Source organism: Triturus cristatus, chromosome 2_2 (assembly GCF_964204655.1).
Source record: "Triturus cristatus chromosome 2_2, aTriCri1.1, whole genome shotgun sequence".
Lineage (NCBI taxonomy): Eukaryota > Metazoa > Chordata > Amphibia > Caudata > Salamandridae > Triturus > Triturus cristatus.
The window spans coordinates 1,224,579,668-1,224,602,225 of record NC_140582.1 but is presented as its reverse complement, the minus strand read 5'-3'; the positions used below and the strand labels follow the sequence as shown (position 1 = coordinate 1,224,602,225).

The 22,558-nt window shown below is 43.1% G+C and overlaps 1 protein-coding gene across 1 annotated transcript in view; it reads left to right on the top strand.

Moving 5' to 3' along the window:
- Positions 1 to 22,558, top strand: part of LOC146863452 (coagulation factor XI-like) — a 350,494-nt gene that overhangs the window by 209,853 nt on the left and 118,083 nt on the right. Inside the window, exon 10 of the mRNA XM_085643173.1 lies at positions 670 to 823. Within this exon, the coding sequence (XP_085499299.1) occupies positions 670 to 823 (154 nt within the window). The remainder of the gene's footprint in view (positions 1 to 669; positions 824 to 22,558) is intronic.

The window sequence follows — 22,558 nt, the reverse complement described above, 5'->3', positions numbered from 1 at the left end:
TCGTCAGGTTCAACCTCAATATTTTTCAGAACCTTTCCAGATGTTTTGCTCTCCCTAATAACACAATGGACATAAGAATGCTATGTGAGACAGAGCACCTACAGAATTTCCGACAGCATTACCCACTGCATTACCCAATGCAACTTTGAGCTATATCTGTGGGTCATTTCAAGGTTATGTAAATTGGCACAATGATATACATCGCTTTCCACCATGCGAGTGCCCACACAAAGTCAATAGCTCTACCAATCTATAAGGCATTTTAAAGATATTCCTTCTCAGTTTTAAAAGACAATTTCTAGAGTATCCATCAGGGTAACTTAGAAGCCTTTTCTGAAGGCTTCTGTTAACTCTCTGGATAGATGACCGTATAGGGGGCTCTGAACCTACAAACGTGTGCAGGACGTGGAAGCCAGATCTACAACCTGAGGGTTAAATGCCAATAAACAACAATGTGAAAAGCAGAAACAGTGAAGTCACCTGAGTCATTTCTCATCCAGGGATGGTTTAGCCATGTGTGTTTGTGGACCCTACCAGTCCTCTGGTTCTCCAAACCTGTTATTTTGAACTTCTGACAATCTGCAGCTAGTAATAAATCCTCTTGCCAAGGTATGGGGTAGGAAATACACCCGTGGAACTAACCGTGCCCACCTTTCTGTTTCGATTTAGGTAATACAGAGTGTGCCGACCTGCTCTTCCCGGGCATCATGTTCTATGAGGCGAATCATGTTGAGATGACCCAGGAGACCGATGCCACAGCGTGCCACGTGCGTTGTACGAACCACCCTCAATGCCAGTTCTTCACCTTCAAATCCAGTGACAGGTGCTGAGACAAGATAGGCATGTACAGGCTGCACTGGGCAATGCCAGGGAATATGGTCTCTTACTGTCTGTGAACCAACACCTGGGGGTGGATCATTTAAGCCTTTTTCTGGTAGCGGCATTTGAATCTGTTGTTGTAAAAGATGTTGCCGATATTTGAATTTGTCAGTGGTATATTGTGTTGTACTTGTTCTTAGCACCATATAACACTGTCTAATCTATGTTTCACTGTTGCTTGCGATTTTATGATTAACTAATATTTTACACAGCTAATTTGACTGTCACCCACGGTTTACCGCTGATGCATTGAAATGCTGCAGATGGAAGTGGTAATATGCTGCGGCCCAAGACACTCATTCAGCCAACAACGCTTATGTGGACACACTGGCTAATGGAGGCTCGGTTACACCAGAGCTGATTGTGCATCTTGGCATCCAGGCACTCATTCACCAATCAAAACTTATCCATCTGTTCATCCACATATTCACTCATCATAACAAATGAATCATTCACTGTTATAGAGTCCCCCGTCCACAAAACCACACTTGCAAACAGTCAATAAAGAATCACTTTATCATAAGTTTTGCTAATGCTTATTTTTTTTACATCAAATATACCAGACAACATTGGTTGCAAAAGACCTACTGTGGGCTTTCCAAGAATTTAAAGGGGCTTAAAGGGCATCTATTGCTTACCATTATTTGGCTTTTATTGTTGCTCTCATTAGCTTTTGCTTCTTATTCGATTACCTTTTTGTCCCAACTTGTCGACTTTGTATTTGTCCCTTCCCTGAAGTATAGTATCTTTGCCATCCCTCTGATTGGCTTCTATCCTTCCTCTTCTAACATTTACAGAACAACTTGTTTTTGCTTAAGTACTAAATGAGAGTGCATGTGTTTTCCAGCTCTCTCCCTTGTGTACTTCTCCCCTCACCATAAACCCGCCCACGAATGCTCCATGTTGCTGTCTCCCTCGTGTTGCAAGCTCTCCAATGTGTCCTCCCTCCCCCAAAACTTGCAGCCTTGCCGCGCTCTATGTCACTTTATTGCTCGTGTGCCTCCCCCACTGCCTGGTTTTGCTCTCCCTCATTTTCTGCTTTTCACCTCACCGCTTCCACTCCCTGATGCTTTCTCCACCCTGTTGTCCCTATACCCTGCTACTTTTTTTATATTTCATTTTTTTATGGGAGTGGAATTTTTAGGCTTTCTCTTTTTTAATTCTTTTATCAATCCACCTCAGCTAGGTCAATAAAATGGCACTAGCATCATTTTGTAGATGCACTTGTGTAATGAACGTATTTGCATGCCAATAAAATGATGCGCCACATCATCATGCCTTTTTTTTGCTTTTTATCTTCTTTTGGCCATGGTGCAACACATCTTCCCAATTATGCATCGTCCAAAGACATTGGAAAAAACAGTAGGTCCCAAAAGGGTGACTTATTGGCTTTGCCAATGCATCTGTAAGTGATGCTTCACGTAGACCCTAGTGTGCTATATCTCTATACTAAGATAATAGAGAAATTGGCAATATCACTGTATACTATTATTTACCGCTATATCAATTCGTAAAACCATGCTAGCAAGCACTGCTAGCAAGCTCTGTTTGGGAGTTAGCGATAAAGGGTGAAGTAGCCAGTCTGATTCCCCTGGTTATTCCTCATTTCTTCCCAGTATTTCACGTGGGGCCCAGATTTAGTGCAGATAATTAAGATGGAGCCGGTCTGGTCCCACAAGAATAAATTGTTGGGATGTTGGCAGCGTTGGTGCATACAAGGGTCATAGTAGGTGGATGACGGATGGAAAGATAAGTGAATTTACGAGCGTAGGTGCATAGCTGTAAGGGGAATGTGTGGGTGTGGATAGATGAATGAATGTGTGGGTATAGATGAGTGTATTAATGTGTCTGTATGGGTAGGTGAATTCAAGTATTTGGTGTGGATAGGTGAATGAATGTGTTGGGTGTGGGTAGGGTAATGAATGCATTGAGTGTGGATAGATGAATACATGCATTGTGTGTGTAAAGGTGAATTAATGCATGGGTGTGCGTAGGTTAATAAAGGCATTGGGTGTAGATAGGTGAATGAATGCACTGGGTGTAGATAAGTGAATTAATGCATTGGGTGTGGATAGGTGGATCAATGCATTGGGTGTGGATAGATGGATGAATGTATGGGTGTGCGTAGATGAATTAATGCATTGGGTGTGGATAGGTGAATTAATTCAGTGGGTGTGGATAGGTTAACAAATGCATTGGGTGTGGATAGGTGAATGAATGTATGGGGGTTGGATGAGTGAATGAATGCATTGGGTGTGGGTAGGTGAAAGAATGCATTGGGTGTGGATAGGTGTATGAATGTATGGATGTTCATAGCTGGATTAAGGCATTGAGTGTGGATAGGTGAACGAATGCATTGGGTGTGGATAGGTGAATGAATGCAGTGGGTGTGAATAAGTAAATGAATGCATTTTGTGAGGATAGGTTAATGAAAGCATTGGGTGTGGATGGATGAATTAATGTATGGGTGCGGGTAAGTGAATGAATGCAGTGGGTGTGGATAGGTGAATGAATGAATTGGGTGTGAATCTGTGAATTGATACATTGGGTGTGGATAGGTAAATTAATGTATTGGGTATGGACAAGTGAATTAATGCGATGGCCATGGGTAGGTGAAATAATTTATTGGTGTGGGTAGGTGAATTAATGCGTTAGGTTTGGGCAGGTAAATTGTATTGGTGTTGGTAAGTGAATACGTATATTGGTGTGGATTGAGGGAATGCATTGGGTGTGAATAGGAGAATTAATGCATTATGTGTGGGTAGGTGAATTAATGATTTGGGCGTGGATAGGTGAATTAATGCATTGGGTGTACATAGGTGAATATATGAGTGTGGATAGGTGGATTGTTGCATTGTGTGGAGAGATACATGAATGTCTGGGTGTGGCTACATGAACAAATGTATGGCTGTGTATAGGTTAAAGCATGTGTGGCTGTGCCTAGGAGAATTAATTTGTGATTGGATAGATGAATGAATGTTTGGGGTGTGGGTAGGTGAATGCATGGGTTCACTGACAAAATATTGAAACCACAGATATCATGGGACAAAAATATTGTGTCAAAAATATCAAGCACAAAATATTGTTATCCTATACTTATAATGTAAATAACACAAATATTGGAAAACAAATATTGTTATACACTAACAATGAAGACATAACTCTTGTTTTTTAAATATAAATATATTTAAACATAGTGACCATAAAATATATTAACATTAAACAGTAATATAATGTAAATTAAATATTTTAAAATTCTATATAAATGTGTATTTAAACATATAGCATTTAAAACAATACTTATAATTTGTATCTCAATGTACACATATTTTGTAAACTTAAAAATATAACAAATATATACATATGTATATATATATATGTGTATGTATGTATATATATATATATATATATACATATATATATATATATATATATTCACTGAAAAAACCATAGGTTTCACACAAGTTATAGTTAGCTGTACATTTCACTCGTAAAAAACCAATGAAATTCCCCCGTTATAGTTAGTGCAGGCAACTATAACTCACGCGACCGCAATCCTCTGCTGATGCTAATACTGTATTTAGACACTTATTTGCCCATGTCTTCTTCCATAAATTTTTAGCTATACATATATTACAAATATTTTTTTTTCATAAAGACACATATGTCATCAGCAGAAGATTGCGGTCGCGTGAGATATAGTTGCCTGAACTAACTATAACGGGGGAATTTCATTGGTTTTTTATCAGTAAAATTTCCGCTAACTATAACATGTGTGAAACCTATGGTTTTTTCAGTGAATTTGCAAGGTTTTTTAAATGCTAATTTCTAACTATAACGTGTGTGAAACCTATGTTTTTTTCAGTGAATTTGTACGGTTTTTTAAATGCTAAGTTACTTTACGCCATTCGTGGCGTGCGCGCCCAGTTAACGCAGTTCGTTCCGTGCGCGCACGGTGCGCTTCGCACACCGTGCGCGCACAGTGAGCACGCGGTGCGCTTCGCGCACCGCGCGCCCACTTTACGCAGTTAGTGCCGTGCACGCACGGTGGTCACGCGGTGCGCTGCGCGCACCGCGTGCCCACGTTATGCGGGATGGGCCATGTACGCACGATGCGCTTCGCGCACCGTGCGCACATGGGGGACATATTATGCGCTTCCTTGTGAAAGGAATTAATTTTTAGTTTCAATAAATTTATATGCCATGCACAAATGGTGGCCTACGGGCACCATTTGCACACGGGGTGTGGAAGGTGTGGATAATTTTTTTTTTTTTAAATCTTTTTAACCGTACGCGTACGGTAAGCGTAATCGGCGATTTTTCGAACAAAATTAAAATTGTTTTTTTGGCCTTGGGGGTTGTTGGGGAACACCTATATCGATGCTGGGTGGTTTAGAACTGAATATACTGCCCCTTTAGATGTTTTTGGACTTTGTTTATGCTGCCCCCCTCAGAGTGCGAGAGACAAAATGGCGGCCGCCGCTTCCTGGTTTCGACCGATTCGAATGTTTACTTAGATCGAACAGCCAATCAGAATCGCGCTCGCGCACGTCACCGTACGCGTACGGTAAGCGCACCGTAAGCGCACCGTAAGCTGGCTCAGATATATATATTGATTTAAAGGCTATTTTCTCAGAATCTACTGAACAGATTTACACCAAACCTACAAAAGGCACTTCCTTGACCTGTAGACTACCTCTCTGCCAAATTTCAAGGAACTCTGTTCAGCCGTTCGGGCTGTAGCTGTGTCTAAAGGTCCTATGGAAAAATGCATGGGAAAAACGCGTTTTGGGACCCCCCTTTTATCTCAGCCCCCGCTTGACGAATCCCCCCGAGACTTTCAGGGTAGGAGCGGAGCACAGCGCCCCACCTATTTTGAAAATTTCGCGAGGATTCGGCGACCGGCGCCAAAGTTATTCAAAATAGAATGTTGCGGTTTTCCTATGGAAACAGGGTCCTAACTATAACTACCTACTGGCGACCGCCAGTAGGTAATATATATATATATATTCACTGAAAAAACCATAGGTTTCACACATGTTATAGTTAGCGGAAATTTTACTGATAAAAAACCAATGAAATTCCCCCGTTATAGTTAGTGCAGGCAACTATAACTCACGCGACCGCAATCCTCTGCTGATGCTAATACTGTTTTTAGACACTTATTTGCCCATGTCTTCTTCCATAAATTTTTAGCTATACATATATTACAAATATTTTTTTTCATAAAGACACATATGTCATCAGCAGAAGATTGCGGTCGCGTGAGTTATAGTTGCCTGCACTAACTATAACGGGGGAATTTCATTGGTTTTTTATCAGTAAAATTTCCGCTAACTATAACATGTGTGAAACCTATGGTTTTTTCAGTGAATTTGCAAGGTTTTTTAAATGCTAATTCCTAACTATAACGTGTGTGAAACCTATGGTTTTTTCAGTGAATTTGTACGGTTTTTTAAATGCTAAGTTACTTTACGCCATTCGTGGCGTGCGCGCCCACTTAACGCAGTTCGTTCTGTGCGCGCATGGAGGACATATGATGCACTTCGTTTTGAAAGATAATATTTTATTTTTTCATACAATAGATAAGCCATGCACGAATGGTGCCCTTCGGGCACCATTATCACACGGGGTGGGGAGAGTGTGGATAATTATTTTTTTTTTATATTTTTTTACCGTACGCGTACGGTAAGCGTAATCGGCAAAATTAGCGAAAAAATATAAATTCCGTTTTTGGCCTTGGGGGATCTTTGAGGACTCCCTCAACATGGCTAGGTGTTTTGGAGCTGCCCAAACAGCCCCTTTAAATGTTTTTGACCTTTGTGTTTTAATCAACACTCTCAGTGCGAGAGAGAAAATGGCGGCCGCCGCTTCCTGGTTTCGGCCGATTCGAATGTTTACTAAGATCTAAGAGCCAATCAGAATCGCGCTCGCGCACGCCACCGTACGCGTACCGTAAGCGCACCGTAAGCTGGCTCAGATATATATATTGATTTAAAGGCTATTTTCTCAGAATCTACTGAACAGATTTACACCAAACCTACAAAAGGCACTTCCTTGACCTGTAGACTACCTCTCTGCCAAATTTCAAGGAACTCTGTTCAGCCGTTCGGGCTGTAGCTGTGTCTAAAGGTCCTATGGAAAAATGCATGGGAAAAACGCGTTTTGGGACCCCCCTTTTATCTCAGCCCCCGCTTGACGAATCCCCCCGAGACTTTCAGGGTAGGAGCGGAGCACAGCGCCCCACCTATTTTGAAAATTTCGCGAGGATTCGGCGACCGGCGCCAAAGTTATTCAAAATAGAATGTTGCGGTTTTCCTATGGAAACAGGGTCCTAACTATAACTACCTACTGGCGACCGCCAGTAGGTAATATATATATATATATTCACTGAAAAAACCATAGGTTTCACACATGTTATAGTTAGCGGAAATTTTACTGATAAAAAACCAATGAAATTCCCCCGTTATAGTTAGTGCAGGCAACTATAACTCACGCGACCGCAATCCTCTGCTGATGCTAATACTGTTTTTAGACACTTATTTGCCCATGTCTTCTTCCATAAATTTTTAGCTATACATATATTACAAATATTTTTTTTCATAAAGACACATATGTCATCAGCAGAAGATTGCGGTCGCGTGAGTTATAGTTGCCTGCACTAACTATAACGGGGGAATTTCATTGGTTTTTTATCAGTAAAATTTCCGCTAACTATAACATGTGTGAAACCTATGGTTTTTTCAGTGAATTTGCAAGGTTTTTTAAATGCTAATTCCTAACTATAACGTGTGTGAAACCTATGGTTTTTTCAGTGAATTTGTACGGTTTTTTAAATGCTAAGTTACTTTACGCCATTCGTGGCGTGCGCGCCCACTTAACGCAGTTCGTTCTGTGCGCGCATGGAGGACATATGATGCACTTCGTTTTGAAAGATAATATTTTATTTTTTCATACAATAGATAAGCCATGCACGAATGGTGCCCTTCGGGCACCATTATCACACGGGGTGGGGAGAGTGTGGATAATTATTTTTTTTTTATATTTTTTTACCGTACGCGTACGGTAAGCGTAATCGGCAAAATTAGCGAAAAAATATAAATTCCGTTTTTGGCCTTGGGGGATCTTTGAGGACTCCCTCAACATGGCTAGGTGTTTTGGAGCTGCCCAAACAGCCCCTTTAAATGTTTTTGACCTTTGTGTTTTAATCAACACTCTCAGTGCGAGAGAGAAAATGGCGGCCGCCGCTTCCTGGTTTCGGCCGATTCGAATGTTTACTAAGATCTAAGAGCCAATCAGAATCGCGCTCGCGCACGCCACCGTACGCGTACGGTAAGCGTACCGTAAGCGCACCGTAAGCTGGCTCAGATATATATATTGATTTAAAGGCTATTTTCTCAGAATCTACTGAACAGATTTACACCAAACCTACAAAAGGCACTTCCTTGACCTGGGGACTACCTCTCTGCCAAATTTCATTAAATTCTGTTCAGCCGTTCGGGCTGTAGCCCTGTCTAAAGGTCCTATGGAAAAATGCATGGGAAAAACGCGTTTTGGGACCCCCCTTTTATCTCAGCCCCCGCTTGACGAATCCCCCCGAGACTTTCAGGGTAGGAGCGGAGCGTAGCGCCCCACCTATTTTGAAAAATTCGCGAGGATTCGTCGACCGGCGCCAAAGTTATTCAAAATAGAATGTTGCGGATTTCCTATGGAAACGTGGTCCTAACTATAACTACCTACTGGCGACCGCCAGTAGGTAATATATATATATATATATATATATATATATATATATATATATATTTCTTCAAAAGGTGCCCTGCATCTAGAGACGCACTCCTCCAGCCGTGATTAACAAACCATTTATTTCAAAGGAACAGGCATTTGCAACTCTGAAAATTTCCTTCCGTTCGCCTGACGCGTTTCAGAGCATTCGTGCTCTTTCTTCAGAGGCAGTTCAAGTGCACAGATTGTTAGGCTTCCCATAGTTCCCTGCATGCTTCAGCAATCAATTGGCCTCCGGTGTGCCTCTTCTAATGAGTTCCGGCATGCAACGGAATAAGAACTCATTAGAAGAGGCACACCGGAGGCCAATTGATTGCTGAAGCATGCAGGGAACTATGGGAAGCCTAACAATCTGTGCACTTGAACTGCCTCTGAAGAAAGAGCACGAATGCTCTGAAACGCGTCAGGCGAACGGAAGGAAATTTTCAGAGTTGCAAATGCCTGTTCCTTTGAAATAAATGGTTTGTTAATCACGGCTGGAGGAGTGCGTCTCTAGATGCAGGGCACCTTTTGAAGAAATTTCACACACGGTTGGTCCGACCGTGGGAGTTCGCACCGCCCTTCAAAAGAAAAGGGATCGTCTTACCTGAACCATTCAGGTGCTTACAGACGGCGCAGCTGATTCTTTATCACGGAACAGACTTTGAGACTCTGAGGCCCACTGGAGGGCAGCTATCAGTCCGAGAAATGTGTTCAAAGTACACACAAATCACTGGAGATAAAACCTTGTAGGATCAATAAACCACAAGTTCCGGCATGCAACGGAATAAGAACTCATTAGAAGAGGCACACCGGAGGCCAATTGATTGCTGAAGCATGCAGGGAACTATGGGAAGCCTAACAATCTGTGCACTTGAACTGCCTCTGAAGAAAGAGCACGAATGCTCTGAAACGCGTCAGGCGAACGGAAGGAAATTTTCAGAGTTGCAAATGCCTGTTCCTTTGAAATAAATGGTTTGTTAATCACGGCTGGAGGAGTGCGTCTCTAGATGCAGGGCACCTTTTGAAGAAATTTCACACACGGTTGGTCCGACCGTGGGAGTTCGCACCGCCCTTCAAAAGAAAAGGGATCGTCTTACCTGAACCATTCAGGTGCTTACAGACGGCGCAGCTGATTCTTTATCACGGAACAGACTTTGAGACTCTGAGGCCCACTGGAGGGCAGCTATCAGTCCGAGAAATGTGTTCAAAGTACACACAAATCACTGGAGATAAAACCTTGTAGGATTAATAAACCACAAGTTCCGGCATGCAACGGAATAAGAACTCATTAGAAGAGGCACACCGGAGGCCAATTGATTGCTGAAGCATGCAGGGAACTATGGGAAGCCTAACAATCTGTGCACTTGAACTGCCTCTGAAGAAAGAGCACGAATGCTCTGAAACGCGTCAGGCGAACGGAAGGAAATTTTCAGAGTTGCAAATGCCTGTTCCTTTGAAATAAATGGTTTGTTAATCACGGCTGGAGGAGTGCGTCTCTAGATGCAGGGCACCTTTTGAAGAAATATATATATATATATATATATATATATTCACTGAAAAAACCATAGGTTTCACACATGTTATAGTTAGCGGAAATTTTACTTATAAAAAACCAATGAAATTCCCCCGTTATAGTTAGTGCAGGCAACTATAACTCACGCGACCGCAATCCTCTGCTGATGCTAATACTGTATTTAGACACTTATTTGCCCAGGTCTTCTTCCATAAATTTTTAGCTATACATATAATACAAATATTTTTTTTTCATAAAGACACATATGTCATCAGCAGAAGATTGCGGTCGCGTGAGTTATAGTTGCCTGCACTAACTATAACGGGGGAATTTCATTGGTTTTTTATCAGTAAAATTTCCGCTAACTATAACATGTGTGAAACCTATGGTTTTTTCAGTGAATTTGCAAGGTTTTTTAAATGCTAATTCCTAACTATAACGTGTGTGAAACCTATGGTTTTTTCAGTGAATTAGTACGGTTTTTTAAATGCTAAGTTACTTTACGCCATTCGTGGCGTGCGCGCCCACTTAACGCAGTTCGCACCGCGCGCCCACTTTACGCAGTTAGTGCCGTGCACGCACGGTGGGCACGCGGTGCGCTACGCGCACCGCGTGCCCACGTTACGCTAGATGGGCCATGTACGCACGATGCGCTTCGCGCCCCGTGCGCACATGGAGGACATATGATGCACTTCGTTTTGAAAGGTAATAATTTAATTTTTAACACCTGTGCTATGCCATGCACAAATGGTGCCCTTCGGGCACCATTTGCACACGGGGTGGGGAGAGTGTGGATAATTTTTTTTTTTAAATAGTTTTTTTACCGTACGCGTACCGTAAGCGTAATCGGCGAAATTAGCGAAAAAATAAAAATTCCGTTTTTGGCCTTGGGGGATCTTTGGGGACTCCCTCATCATGGCTAGGTGCTTTGGAGCTGTCCAAACAGCCCCTTTACATGTTTTTGTCCGTGGTTTTTTAATCCACACTCTCAGTGCGAGAGAGAAAATGGCGGCCGCCGCTTCCTGGTTTCGGCCGATTCGAATGTTTACTAAGATCTAAGAGCCAATCAGAATCGCGCTCGCGCACGCCACCGTACGCGTACGGTAAGCGCACCGTAAGCTGGCTCAGATATATATATTGATTTAAAGGCTATTTTCTCAGAATCTACTGAACAGATTTACACCAAACCTACAAAAGGCACTTCCTTGACCTGAGGACTACCTCTCTGCCAAATTTCTAGTAATTCTGTTCAGCCGTTCGGGCTGTAGCTGTGTCTAAAGGTCCTATGGAAAAATGCATGGGAAAAACGCGTTTTGGGACCCCCCTTTTATCTCAGCCCCCGCTTGACGAATCCCCCCGAGACTTTCAGGGTAGGAGCGGAGCGGAGCGCCCCACCTATTTTGAAAAATTCGCGAGGATTCGTCGACCGGCGCAAAAGTTATTCAAAATAGAATGTTGCGGATTTCCTATGGAAACGTGGTCCTAACTATAACTACCTACTGGCGACCGCCAGTAGGTAATATATACATACATATGTATATATTCACACTGTTTTAGTCCAAGATGGATGGAACGGTGCTCCCAGTTTCAACGGTGTGTTGATTCCTCCGGAAGTACCACGCTGGCAATCTTTCTAAAATCCTGGCACCTCAGCGCCAGACAATGGAACGCACTCCCGGTCAAGATTCTTTTTCTTTTTTTATTTATTTACGGTGAGTACAAGCACCCAAGGCATTTCGGTCTTCTCGTAGACCTTGATCACGAATCTGCAGAAGATATATATATATATATATATATTCACTGAAAAAAACAAAGGTTTCAGGGGCGTTATAGTTAGGAATTGGCATTTAAAAAACCTTAGAAATTCACTGAAAAAGCATAGGTTTCAGGGGCGTTATAGTTAGCTGGACATTTCCCTTGTACAAAACCCTAAAAATTCCCTCTGTCGCGAGGGGATCCTAACAAGAAATACTCGTACGGCACGACAAGTATGATGAAACACCTAAGGACCCTTCTTCCAAATAATCTTGCACGAGAAGAGTGCAAACGGATGAGAAACACTCCTGCTCCTGCGCCTTTCTAAGTTACTTTTCTTTTTCTGTTTTTTTCTGGCATGATTTCTCTATTTTTACGTTGAAAAACAGTATCTGTAAAAAAGAATCACAAATAAATGTATATTAATAACTTTCAAATTTATACTATTCCATTACTGTACAAACACATTTTATATAAAAACTGACTTAGAAACTATAGCCCTGAACCACAAGTGTGACGATGGTTAAAACACTACATGCATAGTGCATACTACTTTGACGCAGTTCATGATTACAGTACGATAAGGAGACACACTGGGTGAGTAACAGGGTGTTTGCTGGAAGTGTATGAATACTGACTGGGGAATTGAAGGTGTGAAATACAACTGTGTAGGTGGTTAGAGGCCTGCATGCATAGTGAATAGGCATTTGAAGCAGTCTATGTAATAAGGCCTGGCTCACTGCATGAGTACTTGGGAACTGACGGAATGATTAGAGTACAGCAAGGAGAGTGCCTGGGTGAATTTATAAGTGGTTGGGTTTTGGCGCAGTGAATGGATTAGTACTTGGTACTGAATGGGTCACTGGAGGAGTGCAAAGAGAGTGACAGGATGTTTGCTGGACTGTATGGATACTGACTAGGGAATTGAAGAAGTGAAAGACAAGTGTATAGTATGTTAGAAGACTGCATGCATACTGCATAGACATTTGAAGCAGTCTATGTGCTAATGTATGGTTCACAACATGAGTACTTGGAAACTGACTAAATCATCAGACTACTGCTAGGACAGTGCCTGGGTAAAACTTTTAAATTTTCAGTTCTAGCACAGTGAAGAGAATAGTACATGGTACTGCACTTTACTGTCAAACCCGGACTCATTTTATCAATGCATAAGCAAAGAATAGCTTCTAAAGCTACTAAAACTTGACAACATGACCAGTTTTAAAACACTTATCTGTCAGCAAATAGACGATGTTATCAAATGCTGGGCAACCCTGAATTTCCCATAATCCACAGCCTTTATGGTCGACAGAGTTTGTCGGCGGCGGTACAGGCATGCAAAAATGTCATGTGTTTTCAACTATACATATATATATATAAAGTAAACAGTATAAAAAATGTCATTTTAATTATTAAATATGAATAATATATTAAAGGCACAGAAAAATCTTAATAACAGAATTTTAAACAATATAAACAAAACTATAACAGTTTAGGAATAATACATATACTATTCCCACTCCAATCTCTGCAACAGTAGGGAAAGCGTAGGACTCAGGAGGGGTAAAATTTACTATTCCCACTCCAGTCAGTGCAACAGTAGGGAAAGGGTTGGACTAAGGAGCGGTAACAACTTACTATTCCCACTCCAATATGTGCAACTGTAGGGAGAGCATTGAACTCAGTAGGGGTAAAATGTGCTATTCCCACTCCAATCAGTACAACAGTGGGGAACGTGTTGGATTGCAGAGTTGTAAAATGTACTATTCCAACTCCAGTTGGTGGAACAGTATTGAAAGCATTGCACTCATTGGTAGGGGTAACACTTCCTATTACCACACCACACAGCAGGGAAATTGTTGGATTGAGGAGGGGGTGAGATTTACTATTCCCACTCCAGTTTGTGCAACAGTAGAGAAAGCGTTGGATAGCGGAGAGGTAAAATATAATATTCCCACTCCAGTCTGTTAGTAGTTCACTTAAAAAAATACAATATTTTAACAACTAGATTAATAACAGCAAATATAAATATTTAAATATAAAATATATATATAATAATTTTAAATGAAATAATTTTCATATTTATTTCGAAATTTAATAAATATTTTAAATTAAAGCATAATAATATAATTCAAATACCACACTATATTTTCACAATCATAACAACCTACAAGTATAATGCTATTTACAATTAGAAAACATAACACAATTAGCACATAAGATAATAACAAACACATTTTTAAACAATAAATAAATAACAATTTTTATGTTTATTACCATTTAAATGACTTCCTACCCTATACTTCTACAAAATAAAAAATACACACCTAAAATATATCTCAACATTATAATATTTACACATTTAACATAATTTATTATCAATTAAACATTACAATTAACTAATAATAAATGTATTATATTTAATTAACTTACCATGATTTACCCCTATGAACACAACAACCCGCACCCAATATATAACTTAAAGCATGTCTTAATTGCACGATTTACATAAGTAATTATAAATTAAATAATTATTGACAATTAGCATTAATTATTATAATTAATTTCCTTCACACCCTTTGTCCCTTCAAAAACCTCAAACCAAACCAAAAATATTAATTAAAACTGTAATTAGACAATTTATGTAATTAATTATCAATTAAATAAATAATAATAATTAAGGATGAATTATTAAAACATTATAAGTAAAGTACTTCCCACCCTCTACCCCTACAAACCACATAACCCTCATCTAAAACTGAACTTAATATTAAAAAGTAAACAAGTAATATAACTAATAAATATTTAATAATAAATACGACTAATTATTATTTCCCACCCTGTACTGCTATAAACCCTACAACCTGCTACGGCACAAAAAAAGCAAATGAATTATTAAATGAAATTTAAAAACTACTAAAAATGTACACACTATAATACAAAACATTAATAATAATTATACCAACAATTTAAAACTGATACAATTGCAATATACATTAAAATACATAATGTTTATTAAAAAATGATATTATTAACAACAATAGTTTTTGTAAATGATATTAACAACATAGATATTTTTAACATCGATATTAACAACATAGATTGTTAACATTGATATTGTTTTTAGATATTTTGGTACCTACTGCACAGAGCAGACAAGCTCAACTTAAGGAAATGTGTAAAGCATTCATAAGTACCAAAACTGTTAAAAAGTTGAAAACACAACACAATAAAATCCCTACCCCAAGTTTAAAAACAGAGAATATTCTAATGAACAAAATGACACCAAAATAACAAACATCCAATACGGGGAACAGGAGATATACATTTTTTTTTCCAAATGTATTATAGAAAGAGGAATTTGACATACATATAACTTCAAAATAACACATATTCAATACAAAAACTAACATTTACACAGAACTATAAACTATAAGCAATACATTACAAGGAAGAAAGCAATGGGGAGGGGGGATGGGGAAGGGTCTCCTGTGGTTTGTGGCACTTGTTTTAGTTTATTCTGGCTATCATCTCCTTGAATCATTTTAATTATTGTCTGGAGTATGGACCGCTAAAAGGAACGAATATGGGGGATTCCACTATGTCTGAATAGTGGCCGGCATTGGAGGGGGTCCCGCCTCCTCCATTCCGGAGGCTTCTTGACACTTGGGGATGGGGTTTGAGAGGTGTGTTGAGCCTGTTGTAAGTATGTGCGAAAGACACACCATATGTCCTTAGGTCTTGAGATTGGGGGCTGGAGTGTGGTATAAATGTCAGTCTGTAGGTTGCAATAGGACATGCTACGTATCCATGCTTCCTTAGTAGGGCAGTGTTTGGCGCCCCAGTGAATCGCTATTTCTCTTTTGTCTAGCATCAGTGCTATGGCTACAAATCTACGATAACATGGTTTAATATGGTTGACCAACCCCAGCAGGCCCAACCTTGGAGAGGGAATGAGGGGTGCAGCGATTAATTTAGCCATTATTTGAAATATGTCCACTCAGTAAGTCGTGAGTTGGGGGCATGACCAGGTCATGTGAGCAAAATCGGCATCCAGCACTCTGCATTTGGAGCAACATGACGACTTGTTAGGATCAGATTTAGTCAATTGACATGGGGTGATGTAGACCCTGTGAATTAATTTAAAATGAAGGAGTTTGTGCCTATGATTTGGGGAGATTTTCTGTATTTGATCAAGCCAGAAAGTCCATTCTTTATCTGTCAATGAGTGTCCCAAGTCCTCTTCCCAGCATTGTCTGACCCCTCTGTCACAGGCCTGTCTGAGTGCCAAACAAGCCTTGTAAAGTTTTGTAACCAAGTGTGTTCCTTCCTTATCAGAGATAAGCAGGGTGAGTGGGGTGAAGTCTGCTGGTGGGTATGGGAAGGAGGTAACCATTGAACGAATTGTACCCAGTCACCTGGCGGCTATAAATGTATCCATATTTGTCATCTCAGGGTGCGTAGACATTTCCGTTAGTGTGCGTGCCCGACCTTCCAGGAATAGGGACCCAAGAGTATCCAAGCCTAATTTAGTGAGAGTGTGTTGTACCGCCTTTTCGGAGGTCAGTGGAAGCAATGGGTTTTGGATAGGGGAATGACTGGGGAGTAGAAAGGGCCATCACCTAGCTTGTTGTTCAGTTTACACCACGCCCAACAAGTAGTTGAAAGGAGGTTGAATATCATGGGCTCCAGTGGAATACCCTTTGGGAGCAGGGCTTCCAATGGTGTGGGAGCCACCAGATCACGTTCAGGTTTCGGATACGGTATACGGGCAACCAGGTGAAACCTGTGATAAGCGAATGGTGCCTGTGCCACGAGGAAATAAAGTTGTGGATCAGAAACCGCAATTCCACCCCGGCTATATGGGAGTGTTAAAGTATCCCACGAGACTTTCGCTCTGCGTCCCGCCCATATCAGTCGTATAAGTAATCCCCGCAGTTGATGGCAGAACACGTTGGTAAGTGGGATGGGAATAGTACTGAATAAATATAAGAATTTGGGCAACACTTTCCTTTTGATAAGAGCGATTTGACCGGCCATAGACAGGGGCAATTGAATCCTGCTTAGTAAGCTGTTCAAAGGCAGGTCCATAAATTAAATGGATAAACTGTTTCTTATCCCTGTGCAAGTGTACACAAAGGTACTTGGTGGTGTCGTCAGCTTTACGTAAGGGATGCTCCGTCTCATCCGCCAAAGCTGCAGCCATCATAGGAAATAGTTCTGATTTGTCCCAGTTTATCTTCAGTCTGGACATGGCCCAATAGCGGCCAAAATCCTCTATGAGGGGTTGCAGGTTGTGATTTGGATGTTGTATAAATAGCAAAATGTCATCTGCGCACATGGACATTAGCAGAGGCCCTGGGGGAAATTGCAGACCACTAAACATGTGCTCATTCTGCATGTTGGAGACCAGAGGGTCCAGGCCTATTATAAAGAGCAACGGGGATAGAGGACACCCCTGTTGCATCCGCGTGTGATTGGAATCGGAGAAGACAGAGAGCCATTCACCCGAAGCCGAGCTTTTGGAGACGAGAACAGTAACGCAATCAAAGCAACAAAAATATCTGGGATGCCCAGTTTGCGCAGCGTGGCGGTGAGGAAAGGCCATTCGAGAGAATTGAAGGCCTTCCCTGCATCCAATAGGGCCACTGCTGCAGGAGTAGTTGGTTTGATGCGTTTTATGACAGTTCTTAAGTTTAGGGCCGTGGACCTATGTGGTATAAAGCACTGGGGAAATAATTTGTTCCAGTAACAACGACAGCCTAGAGGACAACATCTTAGCAAGGATTTTACTGTCAAAATTGATTAGGAAGATAGAGCGATAGGAGGAGCAGCTAGTGGGTTCCTTACCCGGTTTTAATAACAAGGAGATGGCCGCCTCTCTCATGGAAGGGGGGAGTGCGCCTGTCTCCAAGGCCGCCGCATAAACCTCGAGGAGCTGTGGTGCCAGGCTGTCCTTGAAGGCCTAGTAAAAAATCCACGAAAGCCTGTCAAGTCCTGATGCTTTAGCCGGTCAGTGCGTCTATAGCAAGTGTAATTTCCTCAATGGTGAAAGGGTCTGCCAGAAATTCTGCTTGCCCTTTAGTGATCTAGACCATCGCAATTGCTTCTAAATATTCTAAATGTTGAGAAAAGTCTTTGGGAAGAGTGGTGGAATAAAGGAACCGGTAATATGCGACTAATTCGGCTAATATGTCAGTGTCTTCCGTAGCCAATGTATCATCCACGCGTTTCACCGCTGCTATGTGACCAGAGCTTCTGGAGGGGCGCACTAATCATGCCAATGTTTTACCAGGGCGCTCTCCCTCCCCATACCTACGAGCTGTATGAAATTTGCCAAGCAACGAGGCCTCCCTGTCGCATGCTCATTAAACTCCAAAATGAGGGCAGTTGTTTATTCTGAGTTTGTGACTTAGGTGGGGCATCATCTAATGGAGCTATTTCAGCTTCGACTCTAGCTTTGACTCCCATGAATCGACCGCAGGACCCCTGTCTGCTTAGATATGATAACTCCCCGAATGTATGCCTCAAAGGCATCCCATAGCATAGAGTATGTATCCACCGTGCCTGCATTCAGAGTGAAATATTCAGTAATGGCCTTTTGTACCTCTGACCGGAACACCTCGTCCAGTAACGCAGAGGCCGGGAGAGACCAGCTACGCTCCCACCCAGCCGAGTGGGGAATCCGTAAGTGGAGAAGCACCGGCGCATGATCCAACAATGTACGCAGTAACGCATCTCTTCCCTTGGTCCATTAACATCCCAGTGCATCCGTTACGAGATAGTCTATGCATGTGTGTGTGGGGTGTGACGCAGAATGGAGCGTGTACCCAGGGGTCGTGGGAGGGTGTATTCGCCAGAGGTCTCGCAGGCCTAAGGAGTGTATAAGGTCCTTCATCATTTTAAGGGAGCGTGCTTTGGTGGTGGCAAGAGGGTTAGAGGAATCATGGTTATGGTCAATCCAGAGGTTCAAATCCCCCCAAAGAAGATTGTGTCGTAGTCATACCGATTCAGCAGGACATGAAGGCTTTCAAAGAAATCAGGGTCATCTACGTTAGGTGCATAGATGTTAAGGAAAATAACTGCCTTGCCAATAGTGTGCCCAGTAGCAATAGGCACCTCCCTTGTGCGTCTGTTACTGGACACGAAAGGGGGAGTTCCCTGCACGGGAGGTGAGTTTCTTGTAAAAATGCTATTTTTACATTATGTCTCTGGAGATATGCCAGCACTAACTTACATTTCCTCGGATTATTGAGCCCTCAGCCGTTCCAAGTGATGAGTTTAACCTCTATCGCTTGTGCTATGGCCATACCCAGAGATATGTGTATATGTACCCGCCTAGCCAGTAAATGTAATACCAGGCGTGAGCAACAGGGGATGGAGACCTATAGGGGGACATACAGGAGGGGAGACATAAAAAATACCAATGTACTAAATAAAGAGCTAACATATTAAACAGACATCTCAAAACCAACCCACCTCCCACACCTGAGCTCAAAGGCTCCGAGAATATTGTCCCTCCCCGATCAACCCAAAGAAAAGAGAAAAGTAAAAACCCCAATAGAAGTTGAATCAGAGTCATCCTAGGGGGCGGACTACACCTCAGAAGTCCGATGCCCACACTATAGACCACGTAACTTGTACAATGTAGGAAAAATCGAAACAGTAGAACATTTCTAATTGTATATAACCACCATCAATATAAGAGAGATTTGTGGGTGTCAAACATTAACGACTTTAGCAAGAACAAAGACTACAAATAGGTTCTGAAGTCCTGAATTCGCAGTGAAGAGGTCCCCACTGGCAGCCAGCTGCCCATCTAGAGAGGAATATCCAAAGGATCTCGCCGGGCTTCTACGAGCCACTCCTTGGTGTTGTTTGCAAAAGGCCAAGGTGTCTGTAGCATATTCGAAGAAGCGGGGTTTACTGTCTACTATTACTCTCAATTTTGCCGGGTATAACATGGCGTACTGAAGCCCCAATGAATGAAGCTTGGCTTCTTGGAACTTTCGTCGGGCCTCCTGGACCGCAATGGTAAGGTCAGGGTAAAAGGAGAGGCCAGTCCACTGATACTGCATGGGGTATTCCTCTCGGGCCAGGCAGAGTATTGTATCCCAGTCCCTGTAGTTAAGCAGGCATGCTACGATGGAGCGCGACGGGCCTCCAGGCGGCGGTCGCAGGCCCAGGGATCGGTGTGCCCGCTCCACCACAAAATTTCCTGAAAAGTTCTCAACGCCAAATAGATCTTTCAGCATGCTCCTAATGAAGGGCTCTGGGTGGACCATGTTTGTGGACTTCGCCAGGCCCATGATGATATTGTTTCTTCGTGATCTGGCCTCCAAGTCCTCATTCTTAATCGCCACAAGCTTTAGCAGCCACTCCAACTGTTCAAGTTATCGTGCCGTGTCTCGAACTTGTCTTCCTGGGCAGATATTCTCTTCTCTGCCTCTCCGAGTCTGGTGTTGTGTCCATCTAGTCGTTTGCCCATACTGTCAAGGCTGGAATTTAGAGTATAGACTGTGCATCTATACCACGGAACCCCGTTCCACCATGATAGCAACAGCCCCGTCCACAGGTTGTGGAGGATCCGTGCATCCTGGGCCGTCTTCCCTCTCGGGATTGGGGTCGGACCGTTCAGACGTGTCCAGTTTGTCGAAGGTGAGCTTACACTGATTAGAGTCTCTCCAACCCATTGTTGCAGTGCCCGGCAACTGGATTGGTGGTAAGCAGGAGTCGGCATCAGGGCCGATGGCGGGGAGTAGGGCGTAGTGTATTCTCAGGCTACGGGACTTCAACAGGGTAGGAAGGTACACAGGGCCTCCGTATGACCGTATGACCGTGTCCGGAATGGTACCCAGGCAGCCCTCAAAGAAGCCACAGAAATGTCCACCGATCTCACCCCTGTTCACCAGGGCAATGCCTGTCCTGTCTGCAGGGGAGAGGGGGGGAGACGCAGATTCCCCGTCCACTTAAATTGCCTAGCAATGGCACGTGGCGTGTTACAGCGGTGGGCTAAGGCGTGGTGCAGCCCAGCAGTTCCAAGGCTGTGGAAATCTGCAACAAAGTGCGGAGGAATGTGGTAAAGTCCTAGGGGCCTCTGCGTAGAAGTGGCAACTGTGGGGGTCCTGGTCAGTGTCGCTAATTAAGGCCCCCAGTCAATAGCCTGCTGTGTCGCCCAGCCATTAGGCACTCGTTAATTACACCGCTCCTTCGGTGTCAAGATCACCCAGTAATAGCCGAGGGAGGGGGGCAGCGGGGAAAAGCAGGGAGGCCCGAGAGATTGGTAACGGCCCACCGCAATCCCTGGGCCAACGCTGAGGAGAAAGCAAGCGGTGACTGGGCCTAGCTCGTGTCCTCCCCTGCCCCCCCTCACTGGTCTCCAGGTGTAGGCAGCTTCCCTCGAGTCAGATGGCGTATCGGGCGGGGCTCATCTTGCTTCCGTAGTAGACGTGGCACCCTAGAGAGGCGGCGACACCCCGCGGAGCTCTGCCGCTCCAGCCTTAGGCTCACCCGCAGATCCTGTCTCTACGGGGTCTCCGAGGCGGGCTGGGCCTACACTTCGATCCTCTCGGCTGCACCGCTCATGTCTCTGGGTGGACGCGATCCCCACGCCGGGTTCCTTGATTTCAGGAGGGAACACAACACATTCCGATGGGTTTCCGCCGCGGTATCAGCGCATTGTGGTAAGCGCTTGGTGCTGTTTCGAGGAGGTTTGAGGCATCGGGTGCTAGAGCTTCAATGCCGTGCGGCCATTGCGGTCGCCGGCTTGCCCACACCCCCAGGAGATATACATTTTAAAAGTTTTACATGAAAATAGTGCCGAAAGGCATTACCTGGCAATTGAGGTAATCTGGTTACACTTGACCAAAATTTAGCAGTGAATTAAGGCTGACCGTGATGGACTGCAGGTCAGATATAGCAGCAAGGTTTACCGTAGTAGCAAAGTTACCTCCTGACGTGGCTAGCCTTCAGTGAGCAGACACTGGGCCAGCACTGAGATAAGGGGCTTGACATCAAGGGATTCTGGCGTCAGGATAGAGCCTCAGCAAAACCATTGTTTTTAGGCAGGAAAATGCTCAGAAGTGAGAAGTTCACGTTTTCATGCCTTGGAGGTTTCCAGTATTGATCGGTTCTCGTTCAGCTGCAGCTCTAATAAAGCTGTGGTTTGGAACCAAAGAGAGCTTTGTGTCGAGAGAAGAAGGCAGCAGGAGCTAGGGAGAAATCTGGCCCAGTGTAGATGCACCTTTATCAGATCACTTCCGGTTGGTAACCGGTCTCCTACTGGTTCTCCAGGTAAAAAGTTTGCACAAAGTTTTTAAGTCCCAACTTTCAAGGTTAGGCAGGGGGAGTACACTCTGACTTCAGCCAGTGGTTCCAGGACTCACTTGAATAGAAACCACCACAGGGTCAGACCAGATCCAGCAGGAATTAGGCAGCTGGATTCTTGCCAGAAAGGGGGCTTCTTGCAGCTTTGTGTCCTTGTAGCTTAACAGGAGGTCAGCCAACTGACCCTTAGAGTCAACTTCTTTGTTGAGGGTACTAGTGGGAGCAGGTCCAGCCTTTCGGTTCTCCTCACAGATCTCAACCGCAGGTGCAGTCCTTCTTCTGTCTTTCACATGTCCAGTAGTGTTCTTTAGAGGGTGC